The 18559-nt window shown below is 42.4% G+C and overlaps 1 protein-coding gene across 4 annotated transcripts in view; it reads right to left on the reverse strand.

Annotated features, from left to right (window-relative positions):
- Positions 1-1636: 1636 nt before the first annotated feature.
- Positions 1637-18559, reverse strand: part of PAX2 (paired box 2) — an 83293-nt gene continuing 66370 nt past the window's right edge. For 2 of the 4 annotated variants that reach the window (XM_071439005.1, XM_071439004.1), the window contains exons 8-10: positions 9852-9953; positions 3920-4006; positions 1637-2008 (exon numbers count right to left, since the gene is read on the reverse strand). In XM_071439005.1, coding sequence (XP_071295106.1) covers positions 1932-2008; positions 3920-4006; positions 9852-9953 — 266 coding nt within the window. In that variant the 3' untranslated portion in view covers positions 1637-1931. The remainder of the gene's footprint in view (positions 2009-3919; positions 4007-9851; positions 9954-18559) is intronic. The other 2 variants (XM_071439003.1, XM_071439006.1) reach the window with 2 other exon arrangements.

Raw genomic sequence — 18559 nt, forward strand, 5'->3', positions numbered from 1 at the left:
CCTGGGGATAGGCTATAGCTGCCTTCATGTTTTCTTTGAGTAATTTTGAGGAAGTGTCAGTGCAAGGAACAGTTAATGAGTTTGCTGACAATACAGGATAATAAGCATTTCTATTGACATTTAGCCTTTGCAGAACAGTGTTTGTCCGTCACTTGGGAACCAAAATGAGCAGAGAATCCCTTGAGAATCATCAGGTGAGCATTTGGGATAAGGGGTAGATATTAGGGTGCACAATACAGGATTGGAGATGAAAAGATGGGACTGTATATTGGGTCTGGCTGGTAGGATGCGAGCATATGGATTTGAATGGAGGCCTATAAATTAGTAGGTGTATGAGCAGATGGGTGGGGAATCAAAGGGGGAGACCCATATAGCAGGGCTATAATGGTTAGGAAATTAGGTGTTGGGCACAGATAATGACATGGTTGTCACCAGCAGTGGAGATCTGGAGAATGGGTGTTGGGCATATCTAAAATTGCAAAAGTTGGGATGCGGGTGAATTGAAGTCATCACAGGTACAGAGTTTAAGGTAAAAGGACTGAAGGCTAAGGACTAGGGAACCAAGCAATTATCCCAGCCAATCCTGAATTTGTCCATCTCAGTCTCAGCTGTCCAGAGGGCAATCAGATGGGCCCACATGAAGCCCCACACTTTCCACCACACAGCGCAGTGAGAGCGCAGCTGGGCTTGTTTTCTTTGCTTGCCAACCAGTGACATGGAAAACGTTTGTTGCCTCAGAGTGCTTTTTTTTTTGTCGACTGATGTATTTGGTAACTTTGTCAGATGTGACTTGTCCATACTGCTCCCCAGAGACAGGATTTGGGAAAGGAGGGGGAGGAGGAGGCGACCGGGTGGAGCTGGCATCCAGTCCTCTCCAATACCATCATCCCATTGTAGTGCAAAACAGAAAGGAAACAAAACCCTAGAGTGAAAGAGGAGCATCAAACGTCAGAGGAACTCTGTCTGCCATTCAGGTGGTGGGGAGAGATGGGACTTGGAGTTTTATTTTTGTAGGGTTTTTTAATCGTTATTTTGGTTTTTTTTTGTTGGTTTTGTTTGCTTGGGTTTTTTAGAAAATTGGGGATTTTTTTGTTCCTTTTTACAGACCTTCATGACAAAGCATAAAAACACAGTTATATTTATATATCTATTTATATATTTCTTCATTTCGTCGGTTTGTTTGTAAATGTTGCTCCATCCTCCTGTCTGAGCTGATTGTGTGTCACAGAAATTGTGGGTGTATGTGTGAGGTTCCTCCCAACTCTGGCCTGCAAAGTCACCACCCGTGAGGTGCAGCCAACTCTGGGGGAATCCATGCTGGAAAGTGGGGATGAGGTGCACAGAGAACCCCTCATGGGGTGCAGATCTTTACTTGGTCCTTTCTTCATTTGCCAGATGGGCCAGTTGCTGCCATCTTTGCTCTAGCCAGACTGTTCCCTCTGTCCAGGGAAACAGGGTGAGCATCACAGGTTACATCAAGAGTCCACCACAGAAGAGTATATCTTTGGGGAACAGTGTTTCACAAGCGGCGTTCTCCCCTGCTTCCCTGGCCCTTACCGCTCCCAGAAAGGGGTCCTGTAAGGCAATGGTTGCCAGCTGCATTGCTTCCCAGTGCCCCTGGAGTCCTGGAAGCTGAAGGGACTTTGCATGGCTGAGCTTTACCCAGGGGTGCTGGAGGGCTCCTGCAGGGGAAGCCACTTGGCCGCAGGCTGTTTCTGGCGGGGGCGGAGGGCAGGGGGAACGAGGGGGTCTCAGTCTCATGTGGTGAGCGCTTGGTCCGGCGCCTTCGTGGCGAAGAGGAAGGAACTGGACTGTGGGGAGGAACGGAGAAGGTCTCTTCACCCTTCCCAGGGATGGAGGGAGGTGATCAGACAGGTACAATGTGGAGGCCTAAGCTGTCGCCCTGCAGTTTCATGTGGTTTCCATGGTAACTAGTGGCGGTCATAGGCAGCGGCAGCAGTGGGAGGTGCGGAGCCCCGGGATGTGGCACTATAATAATAAGGGGAACCTGAAAGTTAACACAGGAGAAGAATGGACTGGTTGAAAGGACAAACAGTAAACAAAAAAAAACCAAAACGAAACAAAAAACAGAAACAATCAAACTAAGAAAAGAAATTAAGGACAACTGAAAACAAAAAGAAAGGTAGAAAGAAAGAAAAGCAAAAGAACCAAAAGAAGAACTTGGAGACTGAGCTCCTAATGGGATTAGGGAAAGGCAGTCAGTGGAAGCCAACCGAGGGCCATACTTCAGTTGATAGATGCTATGGTGACCTCTGGATAGGACACCCCTCTATGGGAAGGAGATCCTTTTGCATCCTCCGACAATCAATGAGTAAGCCCATGAGCATTTGTGCAGGTTTTGGCTGGGGTAGAGTTAGTTTTCTTCACAGTGGCTGGTAAGGGACTGGGTTTTGGATTTGTGCTGAGCACAGGGTTGATAGTACAGAGATGTTTTTTCTATTGCTGAGCAGGGCTTACATAAAGCCAAGGCTTTTTTGCTTCTCCTGCTGCCACACCAGTGAGGAGTCTGGGGATGCATGGGAGGCTGGAAGGAGACACAGCTAGGACAGATGACCTGAACTGGCCAAAGGAATATTCCAGACCAGAAAATATCCTGGTCACTATGTGAAAGCAGGGAAGGAAGGAGGAAGGAGAGATGCTTGGAGTGATACTGTTTTTCTTCCCAAGTAACCATTGTGCATAATGAGGCTCTGCTCTCCTGGGGATGCCTGCCCATGGGAAGGAGTGAATTCATTCCTTGTTTCGCTTTGCTTCTGTGTGTGGCTTTTGCTTTTAAACTGTCTCAGCCCAGGAATATTCTAGTTTTTATCCTTCCAATTCTCTCCCTGATCCTCCTGGTGGAAGAATGAATGAGTGGCTGCATGGGGCTTGGCTATTGCCTGGGGCTAAACCACAACAAACACTGCAGCATGATATGCCACACCTCATCCATAGCCACAAAGAAAGTGTCAGGGCCAGATGTTCTGAGTGCACCTGACAAAGTGACTTTAAAACCAGTAGGGGAAAAATGAAACAAAATTACAGTGTTTTCTTAATTGGGATTTGGGTCACAATTGGCATGGAAGCTCTTTAGATGGTTATCGAATGTGTGTTAAATAGTAATTGATTATTAAGATGACGTTTACTGAAGTTTAACAGCACTGGAATAAAATGTGCATCTATTATCCAGTTGTTAAACCTCAGTAAATACATAGGTAATAATCACAACTGATTTATTTTACATATAGTAAATATCTTCCTATTCCCCTGCAAAGAAACGTTGTATTAGAAGCTGAAGTCTCATAGGAGGTTTTTTCCCTTCTGAAAATCCCTTGACTATTTCTGAGCATATCAGTGACTGGAGATGGATATATATCCCTGCAAGGGAACTCTACTGACTATTATAAATCTTGTGATGCAGCCTGTCTCCTACTCTAGACATTAGTCCAACTTGGTCCAGTAGGAAGAAATTCTATGGGATTTAAAGATTTCCTAGGAATTGACTCTGGATTTAGCCTGGGAGAGGAGTGAAACCTTATCTGAATTTTTAACCAGGCCTTGAAAATATGCTGGTTGTGGCCTAAGAGTAGCAGAACCTAAATTTAACTTTTGATGTAATTTGTTGATATAGCTGTGGATGCAGCCCATAGAGAAGCCGGAGCCAGAACTCGAGTTCTGAACTGTCTCATGAAAGAGGAATCCACTTCAGAACTGGTACAAAATATGCATGAGGTATATACCCGTGTCAAACTGAACTGGAGAGTGAGGAAAAAGGCCTCTCACCTGCCCAAATACTTGAAACCCCTCTTCAGAAACAAACAAACAAACAAACAACCCAAAGAGAACAAAGAAAAGAAAACAAAGAGACAAACAGAAGGAGCGCGAGGCTGGGGGTGTGCTGTGGGAAAGAGGTACTCACTTAGTAATGCAGGGTTGCTGAACCGCCAGGCCTCATTGTAGGTCGTGTACTGAGGGTGGCTGTAGGGATTCCCTGAGAACTCGCTCCCTGGAAGAAACCAAGGAAGGTGTGAAATACAGTAAGCAATAAAGATTAATGTCTGCTGTTCCATCAGACCAGCGTTCATGTTGAATCCATTTGCCAGCAGGAAAACTGGAGCATGTAGCTTCCTTGTCTAACTGGAACTCTTCCCTTCAAGTCACTGCCGTGCCTGTTCAGTGCAAAGTTGCTTACCCATACCATCAAGCATCACAAAATTGACATCTTCACAATCAAGAAATCAGTTCAAATTTGATAATACAAATAAATTATTTAAGTGGGGTGGCTTTTTTTCTTTTTTTTTTCATTGCCTTCTGTCTTCCAATTCTCAAGCTGCAGTAGGACTGCATATGCAAGTTTTTATGCACTTAATTATCAGCTTTCTAATTAATAACATTGAAGGTTCTCGAGTAGCGTTGAGACAGCAGGCATGGAAGGTTAATGGGACAAGCTCACAAGAAAATCTTTGGAGCTAGCAGTGCTGTTGATAGCAATATGTATTGCTATTTTTTTTTTAATTAGGGTACTGAGGGTGATGGCATAATTGTGAAGAAGAGTATCATTCATTTTTGGAAATGTTCTGAGTTGGCTGTGCTTAAATACAAAACAAAATGGAAAACACATGAATCACTTTCTTTTTTACTCTGGATGATGGTATTAGTCAGAAAAGTGATTCATACATGATTAACCTCTCTTTTATGCTTAGTTAGTGAATTATAGAGAAAACTTCCTGCATTCTAGCCCTGGAAACTGTTTTTCTAATGATTAGCACTTTAGGTACTGTGCTGAATCTGAAAGACAAGTTGTGCTACAGCTCCCCTTTTCACATTAGGAAAATGGGCCCAAACCAAAATACTTCCAAATTTTGTGACTTAGTAACACTCTGAACCAAGATCTGAATGGTGCAGAGTCTTCTAAAACATTCAGTTTTATTGTGCAGAAGGAGTTGAGTCTCCCTGTTTCTTAGAAGGCTGTGCAGAGTATTTGGTAACTGAAGGGGTCTGGTGCTGCATTCAAAATAAACAAATCTCCCAAACTTAAACATGTATGCTACTATTATGGAAAATCATGATATGATCTGATCATAAGCTCAATTTAATGTAGTATCAACAAACTGTGGACAATTAAGGCCATCTGAAAGGCCTTATGTGCTTATGTTCTTAGAGTACTGTAGGTATTAGCTTCTGGTCTGCCTGAAGGCAGAGGTGGAATTGTTCAAACAGAAGTGTTTGAGAAGCACCTGGCAGTGCCTGCTAGATACCATGGAAGAGGAAAATAAGGTAATGCAAGATGGGATGGATGCCTGTGATACAATTACCACAGAATGTCAATTAATTATGGCATAATCTCTGCAAATGTCCTCTCACTGGAGTATTAAAGCCAAAACCACAGATTCTCAAATGGTGGAAATGAAGTCTGTTCAAGTTAGGGGATTTGTACTGCTTTAAACTTGAAGAGAATCTTTCCAGCAAGGTTTTTAGAGGTACTCAAGGTGATAACCAAAGTAGTCAGTGCAAAATTGAGTATGAATCAAACCAAATAATAATCCAAAGGTATTTTAGTCACAGCAGCATTTAGTTTCAGTATAAAACCTCATTCTGTGTGAGAGATCTTGCTAACTACTGTTTTAATGATGATAACTCAGCATAATTCCCTAGCTAGAAACATCCTGCATGGAAAATTGGCAACTAGCTGGAAAGGAATAGGTGTAACCTGTGAAGATGACCGTGCAATGCACAGTCCAGATTTTTCTCTACTGAATTGACTTATCTGTGGAATATACTGGAATTGGTTTGCTTCCCAAAGAAGGAGAAAAAAACTATCCTTATGAGAATTTCTGCTTCTGAAGTGTTTCATATGACATAACTTTACTGTATGGAGAGAAATTGTTCTGATATTTCATGACTTTTCTCTCACTCCCTGCTGAGTTGACACCCTAAACTGTTTATAGTGTTGCTAAAGCATGGGTTAAGCACAGGAGAAAGAGCCACAGCTATGGAGCGTGGGGAGGAGGGAGGGCAGCCACTGGAAACAGTGTTTATTGACGAGGAGTGAAAGCATGCATGCAGCAGGATAATGAGCTTTTGAGCTCAACTGTGACCAAGAGGAACTGAGCTATCGCCTTCCCCGATCACTAATGAAACAAGTGTAATTTCCTCATCAACATTGGATTCTGTTTAACGACTCCCTGCCGCTGCCGTCCCCAGCCCTCTGCAGGCTCTGCACTGCTCTGTGTAAACTTCAGTTCCTGCAGTGGATGCTGACTGCACTAAAACAGTTTGCAGAAACTTGATGTCCTTTCTGGGAAAGAGGAAGAATTGAGACAGGAATCAAAGGTATTCTGTTACCTTTGTGGGAAACTTCTCCCAGATATGTAGGTTAAGTGTAGCCCAATACCTGATTCATCTGTCTGTGAGTGACTAACCCCTGCTTTTCCAAGTGTGTGCTCAGGACCACTGGCCTTCGTCCATGTTTACAGCCTGGGACCTGAAGTTACAGGAAGGGCAAATGCAGGAATATGTATCTTGTCATCTGCATAATCCTCAGAGACATTTGCATTTGCTGGCCATGCTGCATGAATGTAGTGCTACAGGAGACAAGGTTTTCTCTAGACTATGTGAGTAGAAGTCTAGTGAAAGGTTGTCATGGGTAGAAAATAGCAGCTTTGATTAACACTGGTTAAGCAATCTTCACAGAAACAGTTTTCCACTGGAAAATGCTGTCTCATTGAAATGGAAATGTCTTGCTAAAGCTTGTCAGCTTCAATAGAGTTTTGGAAAGAAAAGTTCTGAAGTTATTGCAAATTGAAACAAAGTGTTATGTTTCAACTTTCTTGTTTTGTTTCATTTTGCCTTTCTTATTTCATTTAAATTCCTTTCAGTTCTTTCATTATTTTAATATGCCTTGACATCTAGAACATGTTGATGTTATTGAAATGTTTCATCCTGATGTTTGCAAACTGAACTGTTGCAGGGTTCTGACTCCTAATACCAATGCAAGATGAAAGCAAATATCAAGGAATCAGAATTTTGAATGGGTTAGAAATCTGATTTCTGAACAGTTGTGTGTTTAGCTCTGCACCTTTGTTAAAAGAAGACAGAGCCTCTTTCCCATGTTTTCTCACATCTGAACAATAGGTTTGTTTGCATGTTAGTGGCTTTCTTAAAGATACTTCCTGAGTAGTCATCTTGCTGGCTTCTTGTTTCCAGTGTAGTTAAAGCACTGGCTCCTGAACTTTCTTGGCCTGAGGGCACATAACAAACCATTGGCATCATTGTATGTGATTGTTCAAACTGGACTCCTAACAGAGGTTGCAAGTCAGCACAGAGGATTGATCTCAGGAGGCCTATATTCTGTGCAATCTGTGCTCAGGGAATCTTTACTAACACTATTTCTTGGCATCTGTATTTAAATCTTAATGGCTTAGTCTTCTAATACAGAAATGATGAGGCATGAAGTGAGCCTAGCAGGTGGCAGGTTCAGAAAAAATAAGGGATATAGTTTTCACAAAATATGTAGTTTATAGAACTTTTTGCAAAAGGTTTCTGTGCATGTTAAAGGCTTATATGGGCTCAGGAGACATTTCTTACATTTATAGAGAGAAAACCTATCAAGGGTTTAATATTAAATAGAAAGAAGTCTGGCTTAAAATATTTCTTAGCTGCAACATGGAGGCTTGGAGATCTTTCAAGAAAGTACCAATACATGCTTGCTCTACTCTTACACCCTTCCTCATATTTCCCCTGTTGGCCCCTGACACAAAGTAGTGGCTGCAGAGATCTGCAGAGTGACCCATTAAAGGAAAATCTTCTGTTTCTTCCCAGGAAGCCTCTTTATCTCCATCTTGTTGGCTTCAGTCACACTAGAAAACAGGAAGAAAAGGGCTTCCTGGCTGGGTCTGACCAGTGGGGTATGACTGAAACAGCCAGAACCTGATGCTCTGTTGAAATATGCAGTAACTACTGCAGGATGCCCAAGCAGGCCACTGGAAAAACTCCCTCTGATTAAATGTTGACATCAGATTTAATGTGAAGATATCCATTTGACCAGAATATTTTTTTTTAACTTTGAAGTATAACTTAACTTTTTTTTCTGTATAATTCTATTCATTTTCTTTTGGGGAATATTTCTGGGTTGCTTTTTTTTGGGGGACACTACTATCTTATATGCAGCCTCCACATCAAGGAGCTGAAATACCTTATTCTTGGTTAAGTGACCCCTGATATTAGTGGTCTTAAAAATTATGTCCCAATTTAGAAGTCAGTATCATCCTTGTAATGAGGACACTAAACTTACATAGCAATCACTGAACAGTTTCTATTCAAAGAGACAGGTATTTTGATATTATTAATAATTTCTATATGCTGTGACCTCCTATAAGTTTTTACCATGAATGATCTAAATATTGTCAACTGAATTTACCTACTGTTACTGGGGGGAGTTGTGGGGGGGGGTGTTAATTGACCTTATGTTGTCTTAGTGCATGTCTGATTCTGGATAATGAATCCTTCCTGAATAATTTAGTGTAGGACATGCCCTAAAATTTGCCACCGGAATATGTTGCCCAGAGTAGTTGTGGATACCCAGTCCCTGAAAGTGTTTAAGGTCAGGCTGGATGGGGCTTTGCACATCCCTGTCCACCCATGACAGGGTGGTTGGAACTAGGTGACCTTTAAGGTCCCTTTCAACTCAGGCAGTTCTATGATTTGTCACTTTAAGATGTTAAGACTTTGACCTGAAAACATTTCCTAAGAGTTATATTTTCACTGTCCTCACTGATGTTAATGTTCATTTAGCTATCTGTTCTGAGGTCTAGGTGAGAGTTAAGTTAGGCTTTCCACTCGTAAGGCCTGGCAAATCCTATGATAGTAATTTAAGAGCTTTCTGTCCTCAACTTGTTGCTGCTTCAGTTCTGGACTCATCTCTTCAGAAGCAGAGGCTGCAGAATGGCTGTGTACCTGCCCCTTAATCATCACAACTCACAACCATGGGCCATAAAAAGCAGAAATCAGTGGCAGATGAGTTCTGAGTTCAGAGCTACCATGTCTGAGAAAAGAAAATCCTGCCTCTTCATTTATCTACTGGGGACAACTGTTATGAGAGGAGAGTGGGTAATAGAGCCTGAGGTAATAAACTCCTCAATTGTCCTAGAGTAAATGGTTCTCTCTTCTTCCAAAAGAGTGGGAGAATCCAAATGCTGAGATAAGGTATTTCTCCAAAGCATTGGGTATCAAAGAAAGGTTGTCTTTGGATGCAGGATTAGGTTGGTAATTTCCTGGATTGGAGGCACTATTTTACAAACAGGAGGTGGTTAAGTAGTTGGTTGCTAAGAGTGAATAGTTAGTTTCTCATGAAATGCTCTTAATAATTTCTGAGTTCTTAGTAAGTTTAGGCTGTATAGACAGTAGGTCTTCAAATACTGTAGGTATTAAATTGCCATTGATAATTTTCATCTTGATGGCCATGGATTTAGACAGAAGGTGAGTTGTCACCCTTAGTTAGTGGATAGGTGAGTATCTTGAGCCATGAGCAGTACATAATAATCTGCATGGGTCATTGGAAAATAATTACATTAGTTTATGAATACTAGGGTTAATTAATTACCAATTAATTGGCACAGGTTATAGCTAGCTAGCTGCCCATAGCAGCAGTGAATCAGTTACTAGGGGGAAAGAGATACATTACAGAAAGGGTTGTTAGCTACATTGGTTATAGGCTCCTGATGGTTTCTTTATGAAAAGAATAGCTCTTCATGTCAGCAAAGCAATGGCCAAGCCAGCTGTGAAAGCTCTCACAATGCTGGTAAGCGTTCAGACATGTGTGCACCATTACTGAGGGCTGGCAGCTGACTTACCAGGAACCATTCCTGCAAGAGTTGATGTCGGGTAGCTGCCTTGTCCAGTTGGGGGAACATGGGGTGGGTAGCCAGGCAAGGTGGTGCTTGCCATATCACGACCTGGAAAGGGAGAGAATCAGGACAAGTGATCAATACAGATAAGATCTTTCAATATTGATTTGGTATCATCTCTTGTCCCGCTGTCACATGACTTGATAGGCAACTACTGCATAGCCTTCTCTTACATGAGTTCTGTCTGCCCACTGAAAATTTTGGGTGAAGATTGGGGCACTTTTGTTCTCACACTGTAAGGATGGATGTAAAAACTTAGCTTTGATCAGGCTCAAAAGAATTTGGTTTGATTTTGGGTCTATTTTAACTAAATCAAAATGGCCTTGATCTGCACAGAGAGTGGCAGCATATTCATTGCCAGAGTAGCTGAGGTCCTGTCTATATGCAGTGGATGTGGTTCCAAACTGTGGTGATGTTGCTTTAGGGCATGATCAATGTGCAAGGCACTGGGAAGTGATCCAAGAGTTTTCTGTGCCTGTCTCTCTTCCCACCTTTGTAATTCACCTGCATATGGTTTTAGGCAAGTCACTTTACCTCTCTGTGCCTCTTTTTGTGCTGCAAACTCTTTGGTGCAAGAGCACACTTTTAGTACATTTGCACAGTGTTTAACATGAGACCAATAATGGTTGGACTCCTTCCAGGTGTTGGTGTACTATATGTAATAATAGGATCATGCAAATTAGTTTGAGTCTCACTTCATTTTTATCACAGGTACAAGTGTTTTTGTTTATAATACTTTAAGTTGTCATAACTTTTCATCACCAAAGAAGTAGAGAGGGGTGTGGATTTGGTGTATGATTGTAGATTATTTTTCCTCTCTTAGGAAGTGCAGCTGGGGGTTTCTTGGTTGATGCCAGAGGCATTTCCTCATTTGGACTGGTTAGCCTGAAAATGGGCCAGCCAGAAGGGCATTTGCTGTTAGTGCTTATTGCATTTAAATGAACTAAAATAATCTCAGAAGCTGCTGGGAGTTTCAAGCCAAAGCAAAACAAAACAAACAAAGAAAAATAAAACAAAACAAAAAGCTAAATAAATTAAGATAATCTTTCCCCCACAGCTGCTGAGAGATTTACAGCTCAACCTCCAACACTGCCTACAGAGATGTCAGCCTGTTCCAGGCATCAAAAGCCTTTCACATTCCCTAGGTGAACTATAGCTCACCAAGAAGTTTGTGCTATTTGTTATTCTTTTGTTAAATTTTGTCTCTCCTGGCAAGAGTCTGATTCACCTTTAGGAGTGACAGGCTAAGTAAAGCCCATTAATACCACTGGAGTCACAGGAACCATGCTGGGATATGCCAATGAAAGAAGTATTTGGTTAGCTCTACTACCAGCAGAATGATAACTGATAAAAGCAGGCCCTGGAACAAGCATGAACCTTGGCTGGGGAATCAGAAATAATTAACAGTTACAAGGCAAAGCAAAAACTAATAAGCATGGAACATTAACCTGAAGGGAGGAAGTTTCTCTGGGATGAGGTAGGCTAAACCAGTGCCATTGCTTTCACACTCTTGAGTAAGGATTACTGAGGTGATTTACTCAAGAAAACAGAAATGCAAGTTCATTCTTTCTTCCAGAAGAGGTTCCCTATCAGTGGCTGAAGGTCCTAGCATAGTTTATGTTCTCTTAGACAACCGCTGAGCCATTTTCCAGCCACTCCCCAATACTGATAATAATAAATACATAATGTATCAGGGATTAATATTCTACATTCTTTTACTCTTTTATCACCATCATTCCTTTAGTGACTTGTAGCTGTATGTTAAACTGTATGAATAACAGCTAGTAGATGTAGTCATTTTTTTCTCACTTTGGTTTAAGGCAAGAAACTTTTAGGCTTAAAAATCTTGTTCTTTTAGTTTTATTTATTGACTAACCTGAGAAATAACAAGTGATGAGTGAGAAAACAGTGTCACTGAAAAGTTAGAGATAACATTATCTAGCTGCAGGCAAAATTAATTCATTTTGACACTTTCATTCAGGTGGGATCACATATACACTCACTCTGCTACTTTATGTGTGCACATATGCCCCTGTGTTTTTATTCAGACATGAGTGCACAGAGGTTGATGTTCAAAACTGAGCATGGAAAATTTGTTGGGAAGTGATCATTTGCCAGAATCCCGGTCTTGGAAAAGAAGATAACAAACAAGTACTGTATCAGTAACATCAGTAAGACTCCCACAGGGAAACTCTTAAAATGCTGTTACATACAAACAGGCCCCTTCCATAACTTTCTCTCATTATAAACAGGTAGACAGGATTATTAAATTCTTGTACTGCAGGCTGTGGCAAAGCTAGCTCATGACATGCTTCCAACTACAGCCATTTTTCTTCCTGCAAGAACTTACTGAGTGAGGAACAGCACTTGAATCACTGTGACATTGTTTGCACTTTTGAACATTTTTGTTCCATGTCTAATTCCCTCTAAGAGTCTTAAGGCATGTGCCTCTCAAGAGACACACAGTGCCTTCTAGGCTAGAAGATGGTCATATATAACAGTATCCCCAGATATCTCAACTGTGGAGCCACTTCTTGGCTTAGGAAGTGCCCAGAACTCAGAGGCTCTTACTGGCTGCAGTAAGGTAGGATCAAGATGGTCTTATGAACACAAGCCTTCTTACTTGCTGTTTTCCTACATGGAGTTTTAGAGATGGAAATCTCATGTGACAAGACAAAGGAAGGATATTAAGTCAAAAGAGAAAAATAATATAGGAACATGAAGAATGCAGAAGTAAGAAATACGTTTCTTGAGTGTTAGGAAGAAGACATGTTTCTTGAGTATTAGTGTGGTCTGCACTAAGTCTTATCTTTTCTGAAAAAAGCCCAGATTACATTCTTTGAAAAATAGTCAGTGGTCACCCAAGATGACCCACTATTTCACCCAAGTCACCCCTGAGATTCTGCAGCAATGTTGTTTCTGTCACCTTGCTCAGGAGTTTCCGTTAGTACCTACCTGAAACTTGACCTTCCTCCTCATCTTTCCCTCCTGCCTGCTGCTCATAAATGCTGCCATCTTCTGCAACCTATTTCTTCACCTCTGCTCTTCCCTAAAGGCCACCTGCTTTTCCCTTAAAGGCCACCTCAGCTCTGTATTCCTTTGGCTGTAAAACACAGTCTTTCACACATCCTTCCTGCTCTTGACATTCAGACATGATGCTGGATTTCTTAACTGCTTGGTCTGCTGTGTGAAGGCACCAGCTCACCCAAATCAGGTGACTCAAATACTGCTCCCAGCATAGCTATGGCAGTGCTCACCAGCTGCCTGTGTCTATTTGACTTAGTAGCTGCAACCCATGCTGAACAACCCAGGCAGGCCTAGAGCTGGCTGGAATCTTCGTGCTGCTGTCATGTGCCTTAGGCTAGCACACTGTATTCTGTGCCTGCAGTACTCAGGGACATTATGGCTATTGAGTCAACACAGGATTTTGCTGTATGAATGTTTCTATGCTAAGTCCCAAACCCAGTCCAATTGGGACACCCAGTCACTTCTAGGTAGTTACATCTTCTTTTCCCATTTTATTTTAACAAAGAAGGACAGGCATGAAAGCTTTTTGATTCTTCATGGAGCTGAGAACATACACTGCAGATGCAGACCTGGAACATGGTTGCTCTGGTTCCCACTTGCACTCAAAGAGCTTGCAGCATTTACTAGGCTCCCCATCAGACGAAACTGAACCCCTTGCCTACAGCATCCCCACTCAGTTTGTGGCCAAAGCCGGTTACCTGCTATCAGAGGCTGGCTGCTGGACTGCCCAAAGTGGGCACCATGATGAAGGAAGGCACTGTAGCAAGGCGTGGACGCATCGTCTGAAAGGGCCATGTGGAAGGGCTGAAGATCAGCCTGCCCAGAGCCGACCGGCGTGGTGGGGGTGAAAGGGGTGAGAGAGGCTCCATGAGGCTCTTGCTTTATACTGAGGGGAGAGGAGAGGTTTTCTGTGGTAGGGTAAGGGATGGACACAGACAGACAAAGGGAACAGGGGAAGGAAGAGGAGGGTGGGGAAGGGAGGAGAGGAAGAACAAAATGGGTAAATGAAAATGGAGTGGTTAAAATCTACAGGGAAATTAATTTTAAAACAAAAATAAAAATAAAAAGGCTAGGAGTAGATCAGAGGAGCCAATGCTGAGACAACAGCAGTAAATGTGCCTGGGGGCTAGGCTCAGACTGCAGGAATGCCTCTGCAGAGCAGCAGGAGATGAGGGGAATGGAGTGCAGTGGCAGAGGGGAGGAATGGGAGGCAAGAAGAGAAGGAGGTGAGGGAGGGAACATGCAGGAGAGGGAGGACAGGAACAAGCATAGGATTGGGAAGAAGAATGCTCTGAAGCTTTTGTGCTCCCTTTCCTGCTGCTTCTTCCTGCTGGCCAAGGGCATACGAAGATGCTACGCTTACACAGTTTGGGCCCAAGGAATTGCACCACTTTTTCTCTTCCAAGGTAACCTTCCTCAGGAGAGTAGCCTTGCTATAAGCATCTATTAAACAGATTGCTGGGTGTAATGGCCAAAGCTTCTCTACCCAAATTTCATAAAAGCTTGACAAAAATGGTATAGCTGGAGTTTGAGGTTAAAATACAAATGGGATTGTGCAATTAATAGGTGGATAGACAGATGGATCAATCAATTGATCTTGTTCACAGTGGCACATTTTGGAGATTTAACCATAAAAACAGTCAGGGCTGACTCTGATTGTTCCCAGAGTGTAGTTTTGCCAGATAGATACCTTGACAGAGAGACATAATGGAAGAGAGGAAATGTGGGGGACTTGTAAAAGATCTAATTTTCATTGTTGTTTGCATTGGGCCTCCATTTCTGGTCAATTGAGCTTTGTCACTGTTCCTAACTTGGCTGCCAAGTAGGATGTTTGGGAATTGGAGAACTCTGTGACCTAAAGCATGGGTACTCCAGAACACCCACTGCTGTTGGGTCAGCAGTAATAGAGTCCTGTATTTGGACACCTGAAATCAAAGCATGGATGATGTGATCAGATCCAATCCAAATTATCTACCAAACTGTCCATCCTCAGGTTATCAAATTCAAGCCAATAAATGAAAGATGTGATGGCAACTATTGCCAATGGCCTATGAAATAAGTTAGTTCTGGTGGTTTTGATTTATACAGAGAAATAGAAATGTGACATATAATTAGGACATAAATCTGACTTCATTAATGTAGAACTGGCTTAATTAACTTTGGGCACCTTGTTGTGAGGCTGTAGTGCTCACCTAGACAATAAAGGGCTGGGCAATTTCTCTCTGTGAATGCTGTTTACCCTGAGATATTTGTTTCCTAAAGATTTGCTACCTGGCAAAAATGATAGTTTGCCGTCTGTGTTCTACTCCAAGTACTTCTAACATGGGTGGCCAGCAAAGGTCTCTCATCACCAAGATTTCTTTGCAGCAAAGACATACGCTCATGTTTCAATTAGTTGGGAAGGATCCGTTCTGGCCAAGAGGGATACACTTCGTCCTCATTTAGTTTACCAAGTGAAGTCACTGGTATGCTAAGTGAGGATCATAATTTCTTTTCCCTTTTTGCTACAAAGCTCTGTTTGGCAAGGACCTTTTGTGGAGGATATGGGGAATGGAACTTGGAGTATGTGGATTTTGTTTTACAGTTAATTAAAGTCCCCAGAATAGGCAGCCCATCAGCACCCAGCTTCTGCCTTTTACAACCATACACTGTCCTACTTGTCCCACTAGTGAGCCTTCATGTGCCAGAGCCAGTCTCTGTAGATCAAGAACCCTCCCCAAGCTATTTTCCTCCTGCATCCTCTGTCCTCTGCAAGGCAAGGTATGCACAGATTTACTTTCAGACCAAAGAGGCAGAGTTACCACCAGCATTCTGGGAGTGCTTGAAGCCTTTATCCAAATAATGTTGATACAAGATAATTTGGATGACTAGAGCTATCTGCAGGCAGAGGCCCAAAAGTTCCCTGGGCTTTCACAGGATGTGAGTGAAGGGATATTTTTCAAGGAAGTCATTTGACAGTGATATGTAAATAAACTGGGGACACTTCAGTCCTGGGCATTTTCCATACTCCTATTTCAACTCTTTTTATTATACAAGAGACAGCAGGTGTGGGGAGCTGCTGAGGAGAAAAGGGCAGAGAATAAGGTGGACATGGAAGCGTGGGTGGGCAGAAGCAAGAGATGCTATGGGCAGGGGTTAATCCTGTTTGCACAGCCCCCAGGCACGTTGGCTTTCCTAGTCCCTCCCCTGCTTTATTTCTCTTTTAAAGCATGGAATTTTCAGCTATAATCCTTCCTAAACCGCAGCATTTTTCAGGCGCTCTGTGTAAGTGAAACCATAATCTCTGGTAAAACAGACCGCTTAAGCTGCTGTAGCATTAGGCCAATCTGATCCAGCCCCTGGATTTCCGCTCTGCCCAGCCACCACAGAGAGGATTTCAGCCTGAAAGACTGTGTAAAGCCCTTGCAATGGGAATAACAGTGCTAGGCCTTGCCTTGCAAAGCTGGGAAGGGTTAAGGGACCAGGAGCTATTTGTCCCAATGTTGTGAGGCTGTTAAAACCCCTGTCAGACTCACAGCGGAGATGAGCCCAGCCCTCTCTTGAACACATCAAGGCTTATGAAGAAAAATTCCTCGCACCTTCCAGAGCCATTGCCACTTACTCAGTGTGTGGGGGGATAAAGAAGTAAACACTAACATGGCAAAGAGACTTGAACACAATAATGCTAAACACTCTTCTCTCTAATAGTGGAAAGGAGATGAGGATAAGGTCAGACAGCGAATGATTGCACAACCAAAACTCAGACTTATATATGTCTATTTATCTGTCTATCTTTCCCTCTACACTCTGCAACTGCACAGACATAATTTATATCACATGTATCTTTACTGATGGATGGAATTTACCATTTTTTACTCCTTTGTTGTCCAACTCTCCACTGACTAAAAGCACCTGAATTCTGTCTCTGATATAACTCCTGCCACTGCTATGCTGGAATAATTGCCCCAGTAGTGAATTATAGCTCCAAAGCATGTCACTGTATATGAAATCAATTGATTGATCTATCTATCCACCTGTGAATGGCACAGTCTCATTTTTCATTTTAACCACCTCAAACTTCAGCTGCATCTTTTATGTTTTCCATTTTGATTTTCTCCATTCTCTAATTCTTTCATATTTGTGATGGAGAACTTGCCTCTGCCTATCCCAAGTCCCACTACTGCCAGCAAGCTGTAGAGCAGTGCAATTTTGGCTTGTCTATGTTTTGTTGGGAGTGTTTCTTAGTAAGACTCCTTAAGTGAATCCCAAGGTATATCTTTCTCTTAGGGCTGGAATACCAACCTGAAATCAAATGGGAGGAGAGTGGAGGGGAATGAGTTTGCAACCCCTTTCCAAATCAGCAGAAATCTATTCCTGCCCCAGTCTCCTTTACTCTTCTAAAAGGCGAACAATATCCTTGTTTATAGGTGGCAAAAAAAATATCACCCACTGTCATGGTGGGGGAAACTTGAAAGTCATCTGGGTGGGGATATAGCTGGAAACATAGCAGAGGACAACATTTTGTGAATCACCTACTCCTCTCTTTCTGACTGTATTTTCTGAGTTATGGTTGTTTTTATTCCATTCTAGCCCTCTCCTCTGTTATTTTGGCGGAGAGCAAGAACTGGTGATCTCTAGCCTAAATTCCTACTGTGAATGAAGGGATTTTGGCCAGACAGAGTGAGAGGAAGATTCACAGCTTTGGGTTCCTATGGAGACTCATCTCAGCTTTTATCATGCTCTCTCCTGCTGAAGGGAAGGGAAGTGGGGTGGGGGTTGGTTGCAGGACTACATAAGCTGCTTGTTTTTCATTGCTGTTTTCCTGGAGCATAAGCTATCTGCATCCAGTGCTCCTTTTCTTTATAGTACACAAAGAATACCAAGATGGCACATCCATGCATGAGAGAATGGCTCACACACCCACTCAACCCTGCTTACCATCTTGACAATGTTTCCTGTTCTTTGTCTTTTCCTGAGGTCTCTATCATATATTTGTATGACCCCAGTGCCCCACCCTTTACAACACATATCCTTACAGCATTGCTTAGGGATCACTCTTTTATCTGTGAGGAACTGAGCCTAGAGAAGAATACTCAAGTTTGTGTAGGGGCCCTGTGCCAAAGCTGAATCTTATCTCAGGTGTTTTGAATTCTATCCTTGCACCCACCTCTGAAACGTCTTTTTCTGTATTTGTGTTCTCTATTCCTTAGAAAAGTTTCATTGTGGTAAACAGAATGGGACTGGGTCCTTAGAACTCATAGACTGGTGAGTTTACACTATAGGCAGTGGAGTTACATCACTTTCTCCCTTGTGGTGATCTTGCCTCAAATTCCAAAAGCCATACAAAAGACCAGACAGGACTCACACAGCATACTGTTCCTTTTGCTTACTGTCATATCAGAATAGCCACTTTTTCTATTCTTAGTGTCCTAGGTTTTCTGTTGTGAGAGCATTTTTCAAGTTGCACATGAAATAAATACCGTCCTGTGTTTTTTCTCTTCTCTGATCATAACAGACCCTTGCTGGAAGTCCTATGATTAATCTGCTTCTCTTTATACCTTTCTTGTCTTCCTACTGACTGGAGAGTGTACCTTGTGTGTTCAGGTTTTTTTTTTCTGTTTGTGCACACATTCACCCATGTTCTTAAC

Source organism: Agelaius tricolor, unplaced genomic scaffold, assembly GCF_023055355.1.
Source record: "Agelaius tricolor isolate 1412-34295 unplaced genomic scaffold, bAgeTri1.0.p SCAF_13, whole genome shotgun sequence".
NCBI lineage: Eukaryota > Metazoa > Chordata > Aves > Passeriformes > Icteridae > Agelaius > Agelaius tricolor.